Raw genomic sequence first — 20,020 nt, 5'->3', positions numbered from 1 at the left:
GAAGGAATAATGGTTTCCACAAATGATGCTGGGATAATTGGATATCTACATGCAAAAGAATGAAGCTGGTCCCCTTCCTCACACCACATACATTAACTCAAAATAGATCACAGACCTAAGTATAAATGTCAACGCTATCCTATAAACTCTTAGATGAAAACAGTACTAGGCTTCATGAACTTGGACTAGGCACTGGTTTCTTAGATATGGCATCGAAAGCACATGTAACAAAAAGTAGGCAAACTGGACTTTATCAAAACTTAAAACTTCTGTGACTCAAAGGACAACATCAAGAAAGTGAGAAGACAACCCACAGAATGGGAGAAAATATTTTCAGCTCAAATATCTAAGGGTCTTGTATCCAGATTGTATGAGGAGCTCTTACAACTCAACAATAAAAAGACAAGCCAATTTCAAATGGGGAAAGGATTTTAATAGACATTTCTCCAGAGGAGATACCACAGATCAACAGGCACACAAAAGATACTCAGCATCATTAGTCACCAGCGCTTTGCAAATCAAAACACCGTGAGTTACCACTTTACGCCAAGTAGGATGGCTAAAATAAAAAAGACAAAAATGTTGGGAGAGATGTGGATAAATTGGAACCTTCATAAGTTACTGATGGTATTCTGAAATAGTGCAGCCACTTTAGAAAACACTTCATTCCTCAAAAAATTAAACATAGTGTTACCTTATGACTCAGCACTTTTACTCCAAGGTATATAACCAAGAGAAATTAAAATATAGCCACACAGAAGTAAAAACAAACCAGAAGTCCAGCAACTGATAAATGGATTATCAAAATGATGGTATTCCATATAATAGAATATTATTTGGCAATAAAAAGGAATGAAGTACTGATACATACTACAGCATGAATGAACCTTGAGAACTGTGCTAAGTCAGAGAAGACCACATACTGCATGATTCTAGTTATCTGAAATGTCCAGAGTAGGCAAATCCGTAGAAACAGAAAGTAGATCAGTGGTCACCAGAGGCTGAGGAGTGGAAGTGACTGATGATGGTTACAGGCTTGCTTTTTGTGGTAATGAAAAATGTTCTGAAATTAGATAGTGGTGATGGGTACACAACTCTGAACACACCAAAACCACTTTAAAAGTGGATTTTATTATATGTGAATTATTTCTCAGTAAAACTGTTTAAAAAGTTTAAATGAGCTAATTTTATGGGCAAAAACATAATGTCTTACCTGTATGTCCATGTGTAATTCTTTCATTTTTCTAATTTCTCTGATTCCAACAGCCATTAGGCTTGATATAGCCAAAACAAAACAAAAAAATAATATTTTTTCAAATATTTTGTCAGGGAGTACTAGTCCTTGGCAAAGATTGCTGGACATAGTGATTCATTTGTCATTACAATTAAATCATGACCCAATGGTAAATTTCTAAATTAACATGTAAATGTTAGAGTGTTTCATTAGGCATTTTGTTTGCTTAACATTTTAGTCCACAGTGCTTCTTCAGAGGTTGCTTTTTTAATTACAGGAGAGAGTCAGAAAGAAGAAACCATTCATTAGCTCGTCACGCAGACATCCTTGCTGCTGTTGAAACGAGGCTTTCACTATTAAACATGACTTTCATGAAGTATGTGGATTCCAATCTCTGTTGCTTCATCCCAGGAAAGGTAAAATAGAGTTGCATACCTAGAACAGCTGGATCACACTGTGTAAACTTCAAATTATTATAAAGTTAAAAAGGGATTTTCTGAATGTCAGAATTGTTCCTACTTGTCTAGAATGAGTTTCTATGAATGGGTTTGTTTTGTACAGTAATTGACAGAAATATGTATCATGTATGTAATCTTTAGATTTAAAATTCTAATTATGGAATATACAATAGAAGCCCTTCTGTTCTTTAGAGAAGCTTTGTTAAGAATTCATACTCAAAAAATGTTTGAGCTTTTACTCTTTGTTAAGATGCCAGAGATACAGCAGCAGTGAACAAGGCGGCACTGTCCCTGCCTTCAGGATTGTTGTAATTTGGGGGAGGTGGAGTAGGAGGGACAAGCTGGGTTTCATTTTGTTTTAGAAATGTTTCATGAGACAACTTTATATAAACTTCCAGATTTGACAAGAATAAATGACTGTATAGCAGCAGTATACTCAGAGCTAAGTAATGGTGCTGTTTAACACAGAAATAAGTATATGTGGTATATTCAACATGTTACTCATACCCTCAGTACTATATTGCTTCTTAAATTGAGTGTAAATTCTAATGAAATATGTTGATACCCTTTTATATGGAAGGTTATTTGCAACTTAGTTGATTGATACTAGCAAAAATATCAACATGGTTAGAACTATTTAATACCTAGTAAAATTTGAATGTTCTCTTTTTGGTTATTTCTATAGATAATTAACATTAGCAATATTTTGTATGTACATTCTCTATTTTCAGTTTTCTATGGTGCTTATTTTGGGGGAGAATCCTGTTTTCATTTTATTTGAAATGTTATTTGGTACATCTCACTTTCCTCATATTAACTACAAGTGCTTTTATAGGGTTATGAAAGAGTTAGAAACTTTAGATTCTGATTCTTAAATCCAGATTTTATCCAGATCTGATTTCTAGACCTTAACTGTTAAATTTTCCTGGGAAGGTCATTGAACCAGAATAGGTTGTCCCTGTGGCCTCATTTGTATTGCTTATCTCCTGGTTAAGAATATGAATATTTAAGAAACGTCTCACAGTTTTCATAACCTCAGAGACAGTTCAGTCAGCTGTTACTAACAAGAGTTGAGTGGTTTGGGCAGAGTCCGTATGGCCTGCAAAACCTAAGATGTTCAGTATCTGGCCTTTGCAGAAGTTGCCAGTCTTTGTTCCATTTCATCAGGATAGCGTGATTGGAGTAATGCTCTTCACTGTCTAAACAAATGAGGTCAAATGTAGTTGAGTCCCCCTGTTTTTTGGAAACTACTTGTTGACCTGTCACTTCAAATAAAAGCAAAATCAAGGTGGCAGCACTGGAGAATGTCTTAAGTTTTCAAGATGCAGTAGGTCCCCTTGGGCGTTTGCTCTGGACAGCTCCTTAACTGCAGCCTTTACCTCGCCCACAATAGAAGAGCAGTTGGAAGGGAATTTTGTACCTAACGTTATAATATAGATAGCTACCTATTCCTTTTTCTTGCCATTGCCCTCACCTTATAGTTGTGAGATACATCCTAATTCTTAGAGCACTTTCATACATTATCTTATTTCCTTTCCATCATAGCCATGTAAGGTAGATGGAACAAGTATTACTATTTCACTGATAAAACAAAACAAAACTTACGTGATTTGACGAAAGCTACACTCAAGTCCTCTGATTCCTCAGCTGTAAAACTTTACTGTTTTATTCCATTTTTTCCTTAATAGAACCCATTTCTTCACAAGAACTTATCCTAAGTTTTCTCCTGCAAACCTGAACTTGACTGGACAGATAACTCAAAAATAATAATAATTTTTGTTTTCATTATCACACTTAAGTTAGCTTGGGTAATTTTGTTTCTTGTGCTGTCTTATTTACAAAAACAGGCACAGGCCAGATGGAGCCGTAGCTGTCGACCCTGACCACTATATTGATATTCCATTCATCTTCCCTCCAAACTAAGAGGTTTTAGATTTTGGTTTACTCCTGTATACATTTCTCAAATCTTCTATCTGACATACAGAAGTTGAACTTTTTACAGTTCATGGTCAGTATCAGCAATTCACACATACTGAAGCACACAGGTGAGCAGAGGCCAACTAACCGTTCTGGGAGATGTAATAATGAAAAAAGACACGTATAGCCCCTGCTGTTAATTGTTACCAGTAGCCCTGGTAACCCTTTGTGCTTCTTAAAACACAGGGGTTCCTAAAAGTGAGAGTTTTCACAGTGTGAATGTTTGTGCAAACAAAGTCAAGAAGCTATATTTCCCTGGCCAAACTTAAAACCTACATATTAGGTATTATTGGTTTGTTTTGACATTGTGAGGAGAAAAACATGGTGGTGGGACATCTTTTAAATTTTTTTTTTTGTAAATTTTTGTTTTGATACAATTTCACATTTAATGCAAAAATTACAAGAATAGTACAAGGAACTGCTATATATCTTTTATCCAGATCTAGCTATTATTTACTTTTTGTCCCACTTTTGTTCTCTCTACATATGTGTGGGGTTTTTTTAACTATTTGAAAATAGGTGCGGTATTGTGACCCTTTGTTCTTAAATATTTCAGTGTATTCCCTGAGAACTAGGACATTGCCTTACTTAAACCACGGTATGGACATCAAACTCAGGAAATTTAACATTGATAAAATTATCTAATATCAGTAATCCATATTCAAATATCATCAGTATCCCAAATACTCTTACCAACTATTCTCATTCTCAGTCCAGAACCCAGTCTGGGATCACACATGGACTTTTTCATCTTCTCTAATGTGGAATAGTTCCCTACACTCTGTGTTTCTTGATCTCGATTTTCAAGAGAATAGGTCAGTTATTTTGAAAAATATCCCTTAATATGAGTTTATCTGTTGTTTCCAGAATGTTGTATATTTGTGTCCTTTAAAATTGATTTTAATGTGAAGACTTTCTTAAAAATCAAATTGATCTATTCTCATATTGACTTTTTAGATCCCTCCCCTTTTATCCTCCCTTCACCCTGCCAGCCATCTTGGCGAACTGGGGAGTTCTGATAACCTTTTGTGTGCTCCATTCTTAAACATAAGCAGAGAATAGAGAATCACTAGACCAATAGGAAACACAGAATAAAACAAACGGGGAAAACACCTTTGAGAAAACCATACAAAGGTATAACATAAAAAGAAACTGTATTCTAAGTGAAATACGAAAAGATACAGTCAAACACATGCCATATAAAGGAATATTCAGGAAATTTTAAATGCACTTGAATTTCTCAAACATGGAAGAAAAAAATTTTAAATAAAAGGAGTGGAAAGAAAAGTTACGGAAATCTCAAGTAGAACAAAAGACAAAGGTGGAAAACGAGGAAAAATTGAGAATATATGAGGTTCAATATTCTAGTAGGTGGTTTGTTTGCTGAACAGTAGATTAAACAAGATAGAAATTCTCTCTCACCCACAATAGTCCAAAGACTTAAATGATGTCCCTAGTGTATCATTTATTACTGTGCAAATTTAAATACAAGCCTGCTAGAGTGAAATGCATGTGTTAAAAATGTGATAGTTCACCATATTTGGTTTCTACCATATGTTTTTAAAACTTAAAAATATTTTTTATAACTTATCACCTCCAGCTTGGGTAGGATTCAACATGTGGAATATTATTTGAAAGTTGTAGAAATAGCCTCTCATACTATTCTGCAAAATTTTATGTTTTTCTATCAGGACTCAGCAGATTGAGTAACGAAGAGAAGGTAGATTACAAGATTGTTCGTTCCAGAGTTGGGTACTGGCTAGATAAATACCATAAGGGGAATGAGTGGGATTTGAGGTGGTTTGAGATACTTTGGTGACAGATAGTTTTGTTGATTAACCTACAATTTTTGGAAGGCAAAGGCCCATTGGAATAGATGTTTCCCAGACTGGATGTTGTCAGAAATATGGGTTATTGTCTTCAGGTCCGTGCCAAAGCCATGGGAAGTATTTAGGGATAACCTCCCAGGGACTCAGGCTGAGGGCAGAAATGCCTAAGGAAGTTTCAGTTACTGTTCCAGCAAGAGAATTAGGAACCAGAATCGTCAGAATTTTGTTTCTTCCCTTGTATGTTATGCCTTGTGTTTTCCCACTGCAGTTATTATGAAATGAAAAAGGATCTCTTGCTACCCTTTGTGATAGCCAGGAAGTGGGATTTGAGGAGACCTCATTGCGGTCCGTAGCAAGTCTTAGCGAAACAAAACTTCAAGGGATAGAGCAAGGGATGCAGTGTAAGAGAAAAGTAGGTCAGGTTTTGGGAGGCATATTCGGGCTAGAGTGAAGTGGGTTTGGAGAATTAGTAGAATATGGATTTGGGTAATTCCCCTCCCCCTGCTAACATCCAGGATTTAATTTCTTCGTTTAGTCCTCTGGTTTCTTTAGTAATTTGTGTCCCTTCTTTGCATCACTTATTTACACACATTTCTCCCCAGTTACACCGTGATTCCCCTCAGGATAGGAGCTATATTTTATTCATCTTGATTTCTTAGTCCCAGCACAGTACCTGGTACTTAATAAATGCAAGTATGAAACATAAAACACAACAAGGCTGAAGTGTTACAGATGGTAATGTTATCAGTGACCAGCACATCAGTTAAATTGCCCTACAGGTCTTTACAGAAGCTTTAAACAAGCAGTCACTTCTCTCTCTGTTTAGCTATTTTTTTTTTTAATTGAAAGTGCTAATGAGAGCTCATTATTTTAGGTTATTGATGAGATTTATCGTGTGTTGAGATATGTCAATTCTACCAGAGCCCCTCAGCGAGCTCATGAAGTACTTCAAGAGTTAAGGGATATTTCCTCCATGGCAATGGAATACTTTGATGAAAAGATTGTTCCAATTCTAAAGAGGAAATTACCAGGATCAGATGTGTCTGGAAGACTCATGGGCTCTTCTCCAGGTATCTCTTATTTATATGTTCAGTTTATCTTAACATTCATACATAGTTTTATAACTTGCTTTTTTCCCCATTTAACCATATATCCTGAACTTTTCTATGTCTGTAAATATGTATCTGCAACATCATTTTTAACAACAAATTGGGTTATAGTGTTAAGCATATTTGTCTCTAGTTTTCAATATTTAAACTACGCTCTGAATAACAACCTTGTAGCTAAATCTTTGTACATATTCATAACTACTGACTTAAAATATATTTATTAGAGTAGAATTGCTGATTGAAAAAGCTATATATATGTTTTTTGATGTTTCTAGTTAATATGCATTATCCTAAAACAGATTTAAATATACCAGATAAAACCAAAAAAAAGTCTTCATGGAACTATCCAGTTACTTTTTCAGCCCCCAGTGTATCTGGCTGTTACATTCAAAGACAGGGTACATAAGGCTATTTTGAACACTGTCACTTCTTCTGTGGTAGCTATTCTGCAAAAGTAAATCGGGTCCTAGTGCCGTTATCTACTGAAAGACTAAATCATTCAATATCCTCAACCCTTGCAAATATTTTAAATCAGGAAAAAAGTTTTAGTAAACTGTCTTTTGTTTGGATTAGTTAGCTCCCTGGAGTCCTCAGTGGGGTAACTGAGTGCCTCTCTGTGAGTCAATAATAAAGCCTATGGCATCTCAGCATTAATATATTATCTATTGAGTATCTATTGAGCACTGTACTATGTCCAGTGGAGACTTAAAAAAAGTGTAATATGTGGTGTCTGCTCTCAAGGATCTTACTATTTCCAGAGACATATACAGATTCAGAGTTCCATTATCATAGGCGAGAGAAATATTTTAAAGGAGTATCCATTTAAATGCCAACTGAGTAGCAGAGACAGAATCTTAAGAAGATCATTGTTCACTGTTCTGATTAAGACTTCACTAGAGGTAAGAACTGATCTGAGTCTTGATGCATTAGTGGAAGTTGGATAAAGTTAAGCAGAGAGAGAAGGAAGAATGCATCCGTCAAGGAAAATAATTCTGGTTATTTAGATGTACAAAGAGAAAATTAGCATGATAAGTTTAGGGTATGAAGAGGTCCATCTGGTCTTTTTAGAAAACCTTCAGTAGATAAAGTTTTTTTAAAAAGTAGGTTATTGGTTTAAAATAATGATTTTTATGCCCGTATTACATTCTGTTATTCCTAAAACAGAATAGTTCCAAAGCCTTCCTACACCATGTCAGAAATTCTTTACAATAATCGCAGATGATGTAAGCCACTCGTTGATGACATCCCTATTGTTTAGCTAAAATTGAAGCCTTTGCATATAACCAGGTGCAGAGAGAACTTAAGAACATGATACATCTGTGCTTCTAATTTGAATTTTTATGTTTGCTTATGTGAAATTAGATAGAAAATCATTATATTCTATTTTACCACTTGTATCTTCTTAGTAGATCCTAAAATGTTTTATAATGTTTTAAATCCAAGTTTATAACATTAAATGTCCTCCTCCATTTGCTGGCAGTCTCCACAATGCCACATGAACATGAGAATCAGAATTCAGACTCATTTATAGTTAAAACCAGGTGTCTGATTAATCCATTCGACCATATAAATTGCAAAGAAGAAATCATCAGAAGTGTTATTATAAAGATATTCCATTTCAAAATAAGTTTTATTAATGAAGTATTACTCATAGCGAGACATTTTAAGTTAACTGACCATCTACTATTTCTCCACAGTTCCAGGACCTTCTGCAGCCCTGACAACAATGCAGCTCTTCTCCAAGCAAAACCCTTCAAGACAAGAGGTTACCAAACTCCAGCAGCAGGTTAAGACAAATGGTGCTGGTGTGACTGTTCTCAGGCGTGAAATTTCTGAGCTTCGCACCAAAGTGCAAGAACAGCAGAAACAGCTTCAAGACCAGGACCAGAAACTGCTAGAGCAGACCCAGATCATAGGGGAACAGAATGCACGGTTGGCAGAGCTGGAACGCAAACTGCGAGAAGTAATGGACAGCGCAGTAGGGAACCCTTCAGGGTCTGGGCAGAATGAAGAGTCTCCTCGGAAACGAAAAAAGGCAGCAGAAGCCATAGACTCTCTTAGGAAATCTAAACGTCTCCGGAATAGAAAGTAAATTGGAATGTGCTTCTAGCTCCAGAGGAAGATCTGGCTTCATAGCTTGAGCAGTTGTGCATATCAGGACACTGAGAGCAACATGACGTCCCTTAGGCTTCTAGGCTTTCAGAAAACTTCAACTTGAACTCTCATGACTGGGACATTCTTTTCCCGCTTCTCCTGGTTGAACTGATGCACAGAATCTTTTTACTTTGCAATAGATTTGTACTAACCAGACCTGTTCTATCATGTTTTGAGGAGTTAATTTTTTTTTCTGTGCAGATAATGTTTAAAGTAAGTTTATTTGTTTCTGCATATATGCACATTACATAAGGATCTTAAACCAGTCTTGACAGACTAGAAGTTAAGTTTAATACAGAAAATGTCCTGTTCACTTGAAAGAAAAGACCTACTTTTTAAATGGACAGTATCTTGTTTAAAAAAGAAAAAAGTTGACTTTTTGTTATAAGTGACCTTTGTCTGGAATGTCTGAAAAGTAGTAAATGCTTTTTGGTATTGAAGTAATGGGTAACTAAAACGGACTTCCATAGTATTGACTGTAGAAGGGGCCTCTACAGTATTGACTATATATTTTTATAAACTACTGGCAAGGGATTTATCCAGTTGTTATATCACGTTTTCAGTTCTCTTTTGGGGCCATGTCCTACATTTGCATGGATGGATGCATGCATTGCCTAGGCAACTCACTTAAAAAGCTCTTGCACTGGTATTGATCTTGAACCTCTATATACTTCTCCACTTTTTTAGATCAGCATCTTAGTTTACTTAAGCACTTAACATCTTCCACAACAGCTGGCCTCCGGGGGGGAATCTGTGAGTCCATTTGTCCTCCAGTTTTACAGGAACAAGAGAGCGTTAAAGCCCTTTGCTTTCTCTCTTCTCTGCAGGGTTCAGGTACGCTGGCGAAGGCAGAACACCAAATCCCAAAGCTCTTCCTATCCATATCAGACCTCTGGTAACTAGTACTATTTCCTTACTCACCACTGTGTGTGCTCATTGATCAAATGTGATTACCAGTGGTATGAGTAAGGGACCCAACCTGTGGGATGCAGTTTTGCCACTGAAAGAAAGTTCATTGAAGAAAACTGTACTCTGAAAAAGTATTTTGATCATTTCATTTCTGGGGGATGACCCGAGGGAAGCTTTTTAATATTAATTTCACGCTTTCCTTATCTTATAAGTTTATACAAAAGCTTTAATTTCGTTTGCACTCCTGTTTTGAGCTCATAACTGGAAAAGCATGTCTTGCACTGTTCAACCTTCTAAGTGGTCACTTTAATGACCTCCAAATTATGTACAGTGGTTATTTGCCCCAGTTGTATATTTTTGAGACATTCAGCTATTACTATTCTAGTTTTATTTTAATGTACTAAATTATGTCATTATTATTTGACTGTTAGATTCTTTGAAACAGCTGTTGCCTTGGGCTTCAGTTATTTAAAATAAATTTAGGTGTAATATAGAAAACTGTCCCTTTCCAGGTGGGAGTTTGATACCTGCATAAAACCTAAGGTTTTGGTAAGTACCTTAGTTGAGTAAAAGCACAAGGTTACCATCTTTTTTATCCGTCCAACATGACATGGTTCTGCATCCTTTAGATTAACCTCACCAAATGAAACTTTTTCTTATCCATTTTTAATACTGTCCTTAGATTTCGATCGGTTCTCTGTCTACCTTTGAAACTCCATTTACAATGTAGTATGTTTTCAATGAAAAACCATAAAATAACGTCCAAGTGTTTCATGGTTTGTTGGGAAGGTAATTTTAAAATAAACAATTTCCAAAAAATATTCGTCAGCCAAGGTCATCCATAAAAGTCCCTGTCTGGAACTCATTTTCTCAGCAGGTCTCATTTATTGTAACCATAGGATTTAGCCATATTACCATACTTTGGAGGAGGCCTACTGGAATACTCATGGCCTTTAAGTCTGCTTTCCTGGTAATAGGAAGACTTTTTTAAGCAACAAAGTACATGTTTACAGGTTTGCAAAGTATGATCCTTATGCATCAAAGGGATATAATCTCAGATGATTAATAGTTGTTAATGAATATTTAAAGTTGCCTAGATTTCTTTATAAACTACATCTAGATCCCCTAAATGTATCTATAGTTAACAAGTATATTTGGCTTTCACAATAAGCATTCACACTATGAAAAGGTAGATTTTGTTGAGAATCCAAATTTCTATGGTATACACTTGTAATCACCTGTTCATAAGGTTAATGAGTTGCTCTTGTTAATGCATGAATGTTCCATAACAGTAGGAGAATAAAGCACTACAGTTTTGTTGTTTATTTTAAGTCTTAAACCTTACTTAGACTGTCTAGCTAAAACATGCTAGGATATTGCCTTGACCGATTTGATAGCTGTTACACTTGCTTTTGGATAACATAATAAATAGTATTTAAGGTTCAACAAATCACAAATTATTTTGATCAGTAAAACTGACACGTGTTACAGGAAAATTGTAAATTAGCCTCCTGAGAGAACCATCATGCCCTGGATCATACATCAGTAATACAAACGCTATAATGTTAATATTGTGTTGTCCTAGAACAACATTTCATAAAGTATTGTCACCTTCCTTGGCTGATTTTCGGAGGAGATGCCTCTATTTTAATGGGTCATCCCACTTTTATAAATTGATGCTACAACACTACAGACATAGATACACAGTGTGAAAAGGCATATATTTAGAAGACTGCCCCCACCCCCTCCCCAACAGGATCCTCTGCTTATCTCCAACATGGACCTGGCTTGGTGTTCACATATTCTGAAGTATGAATTATTTCAGAACATGAGATTATAGAAGCTTTTTTCAAGCTCCTCTTGCTGTACAGAGCCTGGAAATAATGGGGCAAACAAATGTATTCAGAGTAATCGTGATGTTTTAAAAACTGTTGGGGTGCCATCAGGTCTAAAGCCACAGGTTTTGGAAGCAACTTCTTTTTGTAAAACATGTGTTTTGGAGTACTGAACTTTACAGGGGCTTGCCTTAATCTCTAGTAGTTTCAAAATGTATGCGCTGTTATTCTACTTGTTAAAATGTTAAAATATTCTATGTAGCCCCAAAGGTGGGTAAAACAGAGTATAAGTAATGCCTAAATAAATAAGCTAAAAGGTGTCACTACAGCTGGATTTTTGAGAGAAAATGGACATAGGAACATAGGCTATGAGTCATAAAAAGAATGGCACCTTAAGATTGCACTATTTTATGCATTATTTTATATGCCACTTCATCGCCTGCACTTTATCTCCAAAGAAACGATGTATGGTGTCCCAGCTGTTCCTTTTTATTAGTAAACTTTTCCTAAGACAGGGCACTTAATCCTATTTTACTATACTGAAATAGTTTCTTAGATGTGGATTCCTTCTTTGAGTTCTCTATTTCCTTAGCCATAATATTTTCTAGGATCTAGGAACTCCTTATCTTGTCAATTTCCAGCAGTATATGATTTTAATTTAATGTAAAATCTCATACTTGGTGATCAGCACGTTCTTATATCCTGCTCTAGCAATGAGTACCCACCCGCTAACACTTCTCAAACCCTCTACAAATACCATATGCTGTAAGTAAGATTCGAAGCCAGGAATAAAAGGCATTCTGGAAGGAAACATCCTGTATAATGCAGTCTCTTGGACATGGCTGTTTCTAATATTAAATTTGATATGCCATCCAATTCTATGACTTCAGATCTATCTATATTCGTTTAACTAGTCCACAAAAGGTTACTGAGTTAAAACTACTTAATAACAAACTTATATAGTCTACCATTCTGAGGTGAACTATTTTTTAAAAATACTAAAGTAATTACGAAATGAAACTAGCAATTGGTTGCTGCCTAACACGATCTTATTTTTAATAGCAGTCAGTAATGTACATTCATGATAAATATGATAGGCTTAAGTAATGTTGGCCTTGGCCAGTGTCCTGTGAATCTTTGTTGAATTTCTGAAATCAAAAAGTAAATCCAAGTTTTCCCTGATGTGTCTGAAGAGAATCATGGGATTTAGAAGCATATCGGTAATCTATTAGGTCCACTGCCAAAGTATACTGATCCATATTCAAAGCTATACCAAAAGTTTAGAGTGTTTAAAATTCCTTATGTGGTACCATGTCTGTTTACTTATGCTCATGAGCAACAATAAATTACCAGTTTACCTTCTGGAATTTTCATTGTTATAACCTAATTCAATTATTGGAAAGTGAGAAACATCTCCCGGTCACACAACAGGGTACGTAAATAAATGTGTTGTTACCAGTGCTACTTGTTCTCTTTGTATTTCATGCACAAAAGGTTATGGAGCTCAGCTTCTAACAAATGCCATATGAGTAGCTACCGCCCCAGGAAGCACTAGAGTGTGTCTTAACCTATGTTACGTGAGTCCTCACAGCCACTTTATGAAGCAGGTTTTGCTCTATGTAGGGAAGTTGAACTTGGGTTAAGCAACACATCCTTGATGTTACACAAGTTAAGTGCCTACGTGCAGTTTGAACCCAGACCTACCTTCCTCCAAAGCTGCTGTACTTCCTGCTATACTATATTACATTCTAAAACAGCTGGGAGCTATGAAACTCTACATTAATTCTAAACTTGGTAAAAAATATATATATAGATACGAACATTCCATACATCCACTAAAAGCAATCAATGCCAAAATCTCTAATGTTAAGAGTAACATAACTTAAAAATCAGGAAAAGGCTAGGCTTGGAGGAGGCAACTTTTGCCCTAGTTTTTGGGCAACAGGTTCACCCTGGGCATACAGGTAGAAGACATTGTGAAAGCTTCTGGAACCTGTAATTGTGAGCAGGAGGCAGTCCCAGCAGATATGGTCTGAGATCAGGTCCATAGTCGCTTTACCATAATGCTGCCAGCTAACACAAAAGCTGTGACCATCAATTCCTCTGCCTTTTCAAAATCCCTTCAAGCTCCAAAACGACATATTCAGAATTTCAATGAAATAAAGTCATACAAAACAATTTCACCTCTGTTCCATAAAGATACATCGGTGACAGGGAATTGCTGAAAACAAAATTCTTGGAAGAGCGAACTTTTTTGATATGTGTTTTACCCACTTTTGTCGACAACTTAGATGTTCAGAAAAGAGGTCCCAAATGACTGTGCTGAAGGGTGAGGGCGATAGCAGCAGTATTAGTTCTCCCAGCACCATCCCTTCATTCCAGTCATCCAGGTATCACAAAAATGGAAAAATGAAGGCTGCTGCTGTATCCCCTCTCTGCAGAAGGTAGATAAGGATGGAAATCTTTATTTCTATATCCTTCAGGTGGTTCATTTACCACAAAATAAATTCACACTCTTATAGAAACCAAGGATCTTTGACAATATTATTGCTTTTCTTTAAATGATGTCTCCTATATTTATGAACTTCCCTGTGTTAATTCCTGAAACAATTCCTAAAGATGATTCTTTTGTCCAGAAAAAAAGGTGTCTCAATTTGCTAGTATACATTCCTCTGGTTTTGGTGAGTCATTTCCTCAAATCAAAATTATAGGAAATTGTAAGGAGAAAAATACTGGAATGGCGGATGTTTGAGCAGAAAGTACAAATTATGACCGAAGAAGAAATAAAAATGAAAAACGAACTTCACAAAATAAATTCTGGTCATGGAAATACAATCAATTAAATAGGTTCCAAATTTCTCAACTTTTACATTTCCTTTCAATTTTCCCCTTTTCGGATTGCACAAAAGTCAGTTTCTAATTGCAATCTGAAGCAGCAGTGGAAATAGTAAAAGTGGCTCCAGCAACTCAAAACCTAAGGTGTGTCCTTCTTTCTTAAGACTAAGGGAAAACCTGAGCCTTCACAAAGCAAAGCAAAAGAATATTTGGTGGGGAAGAAAAGGAAGGGAGGGCTAAAATGCTTGCTCTTCCTTTGGTGGGTTGGCATAATCTTATAAGAAAGTGCTTCAGCTCTTTTGAGAATCAGTTTCTAGAACCTTAGGTGCTGCCATGGTAGCTGCCTTCCATTCCCAAAGCAGCTGTGAAATGCAGCTTGTGTCATCTTTGTAAGAGGACAATAAAGGGATGAATGTCAAGGTGTTACACCATGGTGCCCAGCATATAGTTTAGCAAGTAATAAATAATAAATAGTGGTGATACATAGATATATTCATATGACGTTAAGGACATAGAAATACAGATCATATGTATAAGACACATTGACTGCATGTGTTTTCTTTAGGCTCTGCTTTAAATACACACACACACGCACACACACATCTGTGCAAATTGTTTTCTGTGCTTTGAAAATTCTGTGCTTTTTAAGAACAGAAACCAATTTGTGTACTCTTACAGGTTTCCAGCTTCCTGAAGAAATTTATTTTCAATCAGTCTTAGTGTTGGCATCTCTCAGAATATTCTAGAACAAAAAGAGAACTTGGAGATGATTTAAGGTAATACTTTTTCATACCTGGGGTAACTGTGATTTGCACAGGCCACCTGCCTTGATAATGGCAACTCAGGGTCACTTAGATCTCTCCCAAGATTCACAGGACTTTTCTTCATTCTGCCCTAAACTGCCTCTTGGAGGGTCACAGGACAGAAACCAGGCTTGAACTGCTCATCCTTCTCCATCTTGCTCTGAGAGGTCCGACAGAAGGAAAGGGGACCTTGAGCTACACCTGGTAGACTGAAGACAGGGGCCTCTTCAGAACTCCCTGCACCTTGACACACATGTGTCAAGCACATTAAGTTATGAGTTCAAGACCCTCCCCACTGAACAGATTCCAGAGCAATTCCATTGAACCTGTGGATCAATTTGAGAGTACTGCCATCTTACAATATTAAATCTTTCAATCCATGAACATGGAATGTCTTTCCATTTATTTAGGTCTTCCTAAACCTCCTTCAACAACATTTTATAGTTTTCAGAGTATAAGTTTCACACTTCTTTTACTAACTTAATTCCTAAGTATTTTATTCTTTTTGATGCTATCGTACATGAAATTGTTATTTAATTTTTAGATCGTTCATTGCTAGGAGAGAAACACGATTGATTTTTGTAGGTTGATCTTGATTCCTGCAGCCTTGCTAAACTCATTCATTTGTCCTAATTTTCTTTTTAGTGGGTTCTTCAGGATTTTGATATACAAGATCATGTGATCTGTGAATGAGATAGTTTAACCTTTTTCTCACTGATCTGGATATCTTTTATTTCATTTGCTTACCTAACTGCTCTGGTTAAACCCTCTTAAAATTCACATGGACTCCCAAGAGACCCCCCAAAAGCCAAAGACAATCTTGAAAAGAAGAACAAAGCTGGAGGACTCACACTTTCTGATTTCAAATCTTGCTACAAAGTTACAGTAATCAGATCAGTGTGATACTGGCATAAAGACAGACACATGGGACGCAGCAGAGAGTCCAGATATAAACTCTTCCATATATGGTCAATAATTCTTGACAAGGGTGCTGAGAGCATTCAATGAGGAAAACAGTCTTTTCAACAAAAGGTGCCAGGAAACTAGATATCCACATGTAAAAGAACAAAATTGGGTCCTTTCCTAAGACCGTATACAAACATTAACTCGAAATAGATCCATGACCTAAATTTAAGACCTAAAACTATAAGACTCCTAGGAGAAAACATAGGGCGAAATCTTCATGACTTTGCATTTGGCAATGATTTCTTGGATAAGACATCAAAGGCACAAGTAACAAAAGACAAAACAGACAAATTAGACTTTATGAAAATGAAAAAATTTTGTGGATCAAGAGTTAAAAGAGAAAAAGGCCACCCACAGAATGGGAGTAAATATTTGCAAGTCATGTATCTTATAAAGGATTAATAACTAGAACATATGCAAATTTGGCAAATTTCTTTCTATTTTTGACTTTTAATTTTTTCCTACTGTGGTCAGAAAACATACTTGGCATGATTACAATCTTTAAGTTTTTTTCAGGTTTGTTTTATGGCTGAAAATGTGGTTTATCAATGTTCGTGTGTACTTGAGAAGAATGTGTGTTGTGCTGTTTTTGTGTAGAATGCGCTATAGCTATTTTTCAGGTCTAATGGGTTTACAGTGTTTTCAAGTTTTCTATTGCCTTGTGGATCATCTGTGTAGTTGTTCAGTTCATTATTGGTAGTGGGGTACTGAAGTCTCCAGCAATTACTGCTGAATTGTCTTTCTGTCTCTTCTGTTCTATCAGTTTTGCTTTATGTATTTTGGGGCTCTGTTCTTAGGTGCATATCCTATTGGATTAACCCTTTTATCATTGTAAAACATCCCTCTTTATCTCTAGTAACATTTTTTATTTGTTTGTTTGAAAGTCTGTTGTGTCTTATATTAGTAAAACTACTCCAACTTTCTTATGGTCACTGCTTGCATGACATATCTTGTCCCATTATTTTATTTTCAAGTTATTTGTATCTCTGAATCTGAAGTGTATCAATAGTTACCATATGGTTTGATGTTATTATTATTTTTTAATTAATTAATTTTTATGGTGACATTGGTTATTTTTTTATCTTGTCTCAATCTCTGCCTTTTGATTGAATTGTTTAATCTACTTATATTTTGTTATTATTGATATAGATTTACATTTGCTATTTTACTTTTATTTTCAATATGACTCATGTATTTTCTCCCCTTTATTCCTTTGCATTAAGTGAATATTTTCTTCTGTAAAATTTTAATTCCTTTTATGATTTTTTTTTTTTTACTATATAAACGTTCTGTTATGTTCACAGTGGTTGTCCTAGGACTTACCATATATATGTTAATTTAGAATATTTCAAATTTATTCTAAATTTATTCTAGATTTATTTCCTTTCCCTCTGTTTTGTGCTATTATTGTTAAACATATTACACCTATATATTACGAATCTAAAATACACTGTTATAATTCTTTATATAATTTGATGCCTGATAAAGAGACTGAAAGAAGAAAAAGTATACGCAGAGTTTGTTACACTAGCTCTCTTATTTAATGTTTCTAATGAAGTTCTCTTCATTTGTTCCTGTGGATTTGAGTTACCATCTGATGTCATGTCCTTACTCCAAGGTAGCTTTGTTCCCATCACATCTTTTGTGCTGTTATTGTCAAATATTTTACATTTCTACATGCTATAGGCCCAACAATGCAAATTCTCATCACAAGAAAAAAGTTTTGTAACTATATATGTGACAGATGTCAACTAGACTTATTTTGCAATGTATACAAATTATTGTTGTATACCTGAAACTACTATCATTATGCCAATTATACTTCAATTAAAAAAGAAAAATTTTTGTATATTGATTTTCCATCTAGCAACCTAGCTAAATTCTTATTTTATCCTAATAACTCAATTCAAATGGTTTTTCTATATTGATATTGCCATTAGATACTAAATTGTATCAAACCTTTTTTCTGCTTCATTTGAGATGAACATATAATTTCCTCCCTTAATATGCTTTTCTATCAATCTTGCATTTCAGTTAAGTTGAGAGGCAGCCAGGAAAAGGGCATCATTTCCTAGCTTTCATGGTAGAATCAGAGAGACTGAACCTCACAGAGACAGAGAGGCCCTGCCTTCTACGTGGTGCTTGAACAGGTAAGACTGGATTATACCTTTACAGGAAGTGTCTAAATTGATGGGCTCAAGGACTAACCCACAGAATCCTATACAACCAACCCCTCAGGGATGAGGAAAACAGCTGAGAGACATCATCCCTTCAAACAAGTGAAGTCCAGAAGCTTTGAGAAGGCTGTGGCTGAAAGGGACTTGGAGTTTGAGGGAGACAGGACCACTGTGTATGATGCCCCCCAACTGGTCAGCACCAGATACACTGAGACAAGCAAAGCAGAAGATGGGACAGAAGAGGTGTAGTGTTGTCCCCACCACACTGTCAGCTTTAGTTACAGACAAATATGGGAACTGTTCCATCAATTTGTTGTGCCGGTTTTCTACTTAATAACACATTTTAAAACAAGAAAAGATAGTTCTTGGCAATTAACTACTGACTGGAAGAGTTGTCTTTTATTTGGTGTCAAGGACAAGATGACATAAAGTTATTGTTATGATTAAGGTTTGTTTGAAGTGAATAAAGAATGTCTTCTGTAATTACTCTTCTATGCATTAAAGTTGGCAAAGCTACCCACAGGCTACTACCTTTCATACCATTATTAGATCTCAACTGTGTCATCATCAAAACAATCTTAAAAATGAATTGCCCATTCAAAAATAAATGGAAAATGAAAACTCTACATGGAAGGACACTTTGATTTCAGAAATCTGATCTGAAAAGTACCTCATCCAAAACTTCCTAATGTCATCAGAAACTACTGGGACTCACCGCGGCTTTCACAGCAGACTGGATAGTGTCTTTCTAGAACTGGTATGACTGCCTGAAGACAAATCACCTGGCAAGAGTAAGAAAAAGATATATGAAAGCTAAATAACACATTAAGAACATGTTTAAAAAGTACAAAATAAATAAACATACCTATGTGTAATTAAAATATTTGTCAATCCCCACAACAATGCTGGAGCCAATTTTTTTCCCTTTTCTTTAGAATGTCAAAATTCACATTCCATTCGAATATGAGGCAAAAAAAAAAAAGGGTTAAATGAAAACATTCCCTCCCAGCCTTTCCCTGCGACTCCCACTTACTGTCCTATACTGTAATCATCTCTTGGATGTCTTTCTAAACATATTTTATGCATATCCAAGGAAACATATTATACACTCCCCCACACCTGGTGTTTTGCATATATTAGTACATCTTGGAGATCAATTTATATTAACAAAGAACTTCCTCTTTCTTTTGACTGGTAGTTAATTGTATGGTTAATTGGCCCGCCATATCCATGGGTTCTGTATGCATTCAACCGAGGATTAAAAATATGTGGAAAAAAAGTTATACTTTTGCTGATGTGTACTAAGTAGTTAGGTCTCCCCATGGTCTGTGTCTGTACTGACTCAACATGTACAGACTTATTTTTCTTGTCATAATTCTCTAAGCATTGCAGTATAACAACTATTTACATAGCATTATATTAGGAATTATAAGCAACCTGGGGATGAGTATTCAGGAGGATATGCATGGTTTATATGCAATACTATGCCATTTTATATAAGAAACTTGAGCATCCAGTGTCTTAGGAGGTCTGAAACTAATCTTTCACAGACACTGAGGGGTAATAAATACCATAACTTTTTGGTTTGTTTTTAGTTTAGTGAGGTTTTCTTCTACTGGTATGACTCTTGAAAAGATATGAACTTAAAATAAAAACTAGTACAATATATTATTATCTCATGAAATTAACAATTTAATATTGTCACATGTCCAAGCGATATTTGAATTAAAATAT

General features: G+C 35.6%; 1 protein-coding gene across 1 annotated transcript in view; it reads left to right on the top strand.

The window, feature by feature from the left end:
• The window catches only part of FBXO28 (F-box protein 28), a 23,138-nt gene extending 12,022 nt beyond the window's left edge, over positions 1 to 11,116 (top strand). Inside the window, exons 3-5 of the mRNA XM_011360846.2 lie at positions 1,512 to 1,650; positions 6,373 to 6,568; positions 8,305 to 11,116. Of these exons, the coding sequence (XP_011359148.1) occupies positions 1,512 to 1,650; positions 6,373 to 6,568; positions 8,305 to 8,699 (730 nt within the window). The 3' untranslated portion in view covers positions 8,700 to 11,116. The remainder of the gene's footprint in view (positions 1 to 1,511; positions 1,651 to 6,372; positions 6,569 to 8,304) is intronic.
• Positions 11,117 to 20,020: the final 8,904 nt, after the last annotated feature.

Source organism: Pteropus vampyrus, unplaced genomic scaffold (genome assembly GCF_000151845.1).
Source record: "Pteropus vampyrus isolate Shadow unplaced genomic scaffold, Pvam_2.0 Scaffold60, whole genome shotgun sequence".
NCBI classification, from domain to species: domain Eukaryota; kingdom Metazoa; phylum Chordata; class Mammalia; order Chiroptera; family Pteropodidae; genus Pteropus; species Pteropus vampyrus.
The sequence above is the reverse complement of the archived record's forward strand: the minus strand, read 5'-3'. Positions and strand labels throughout refer to the sequence as shown.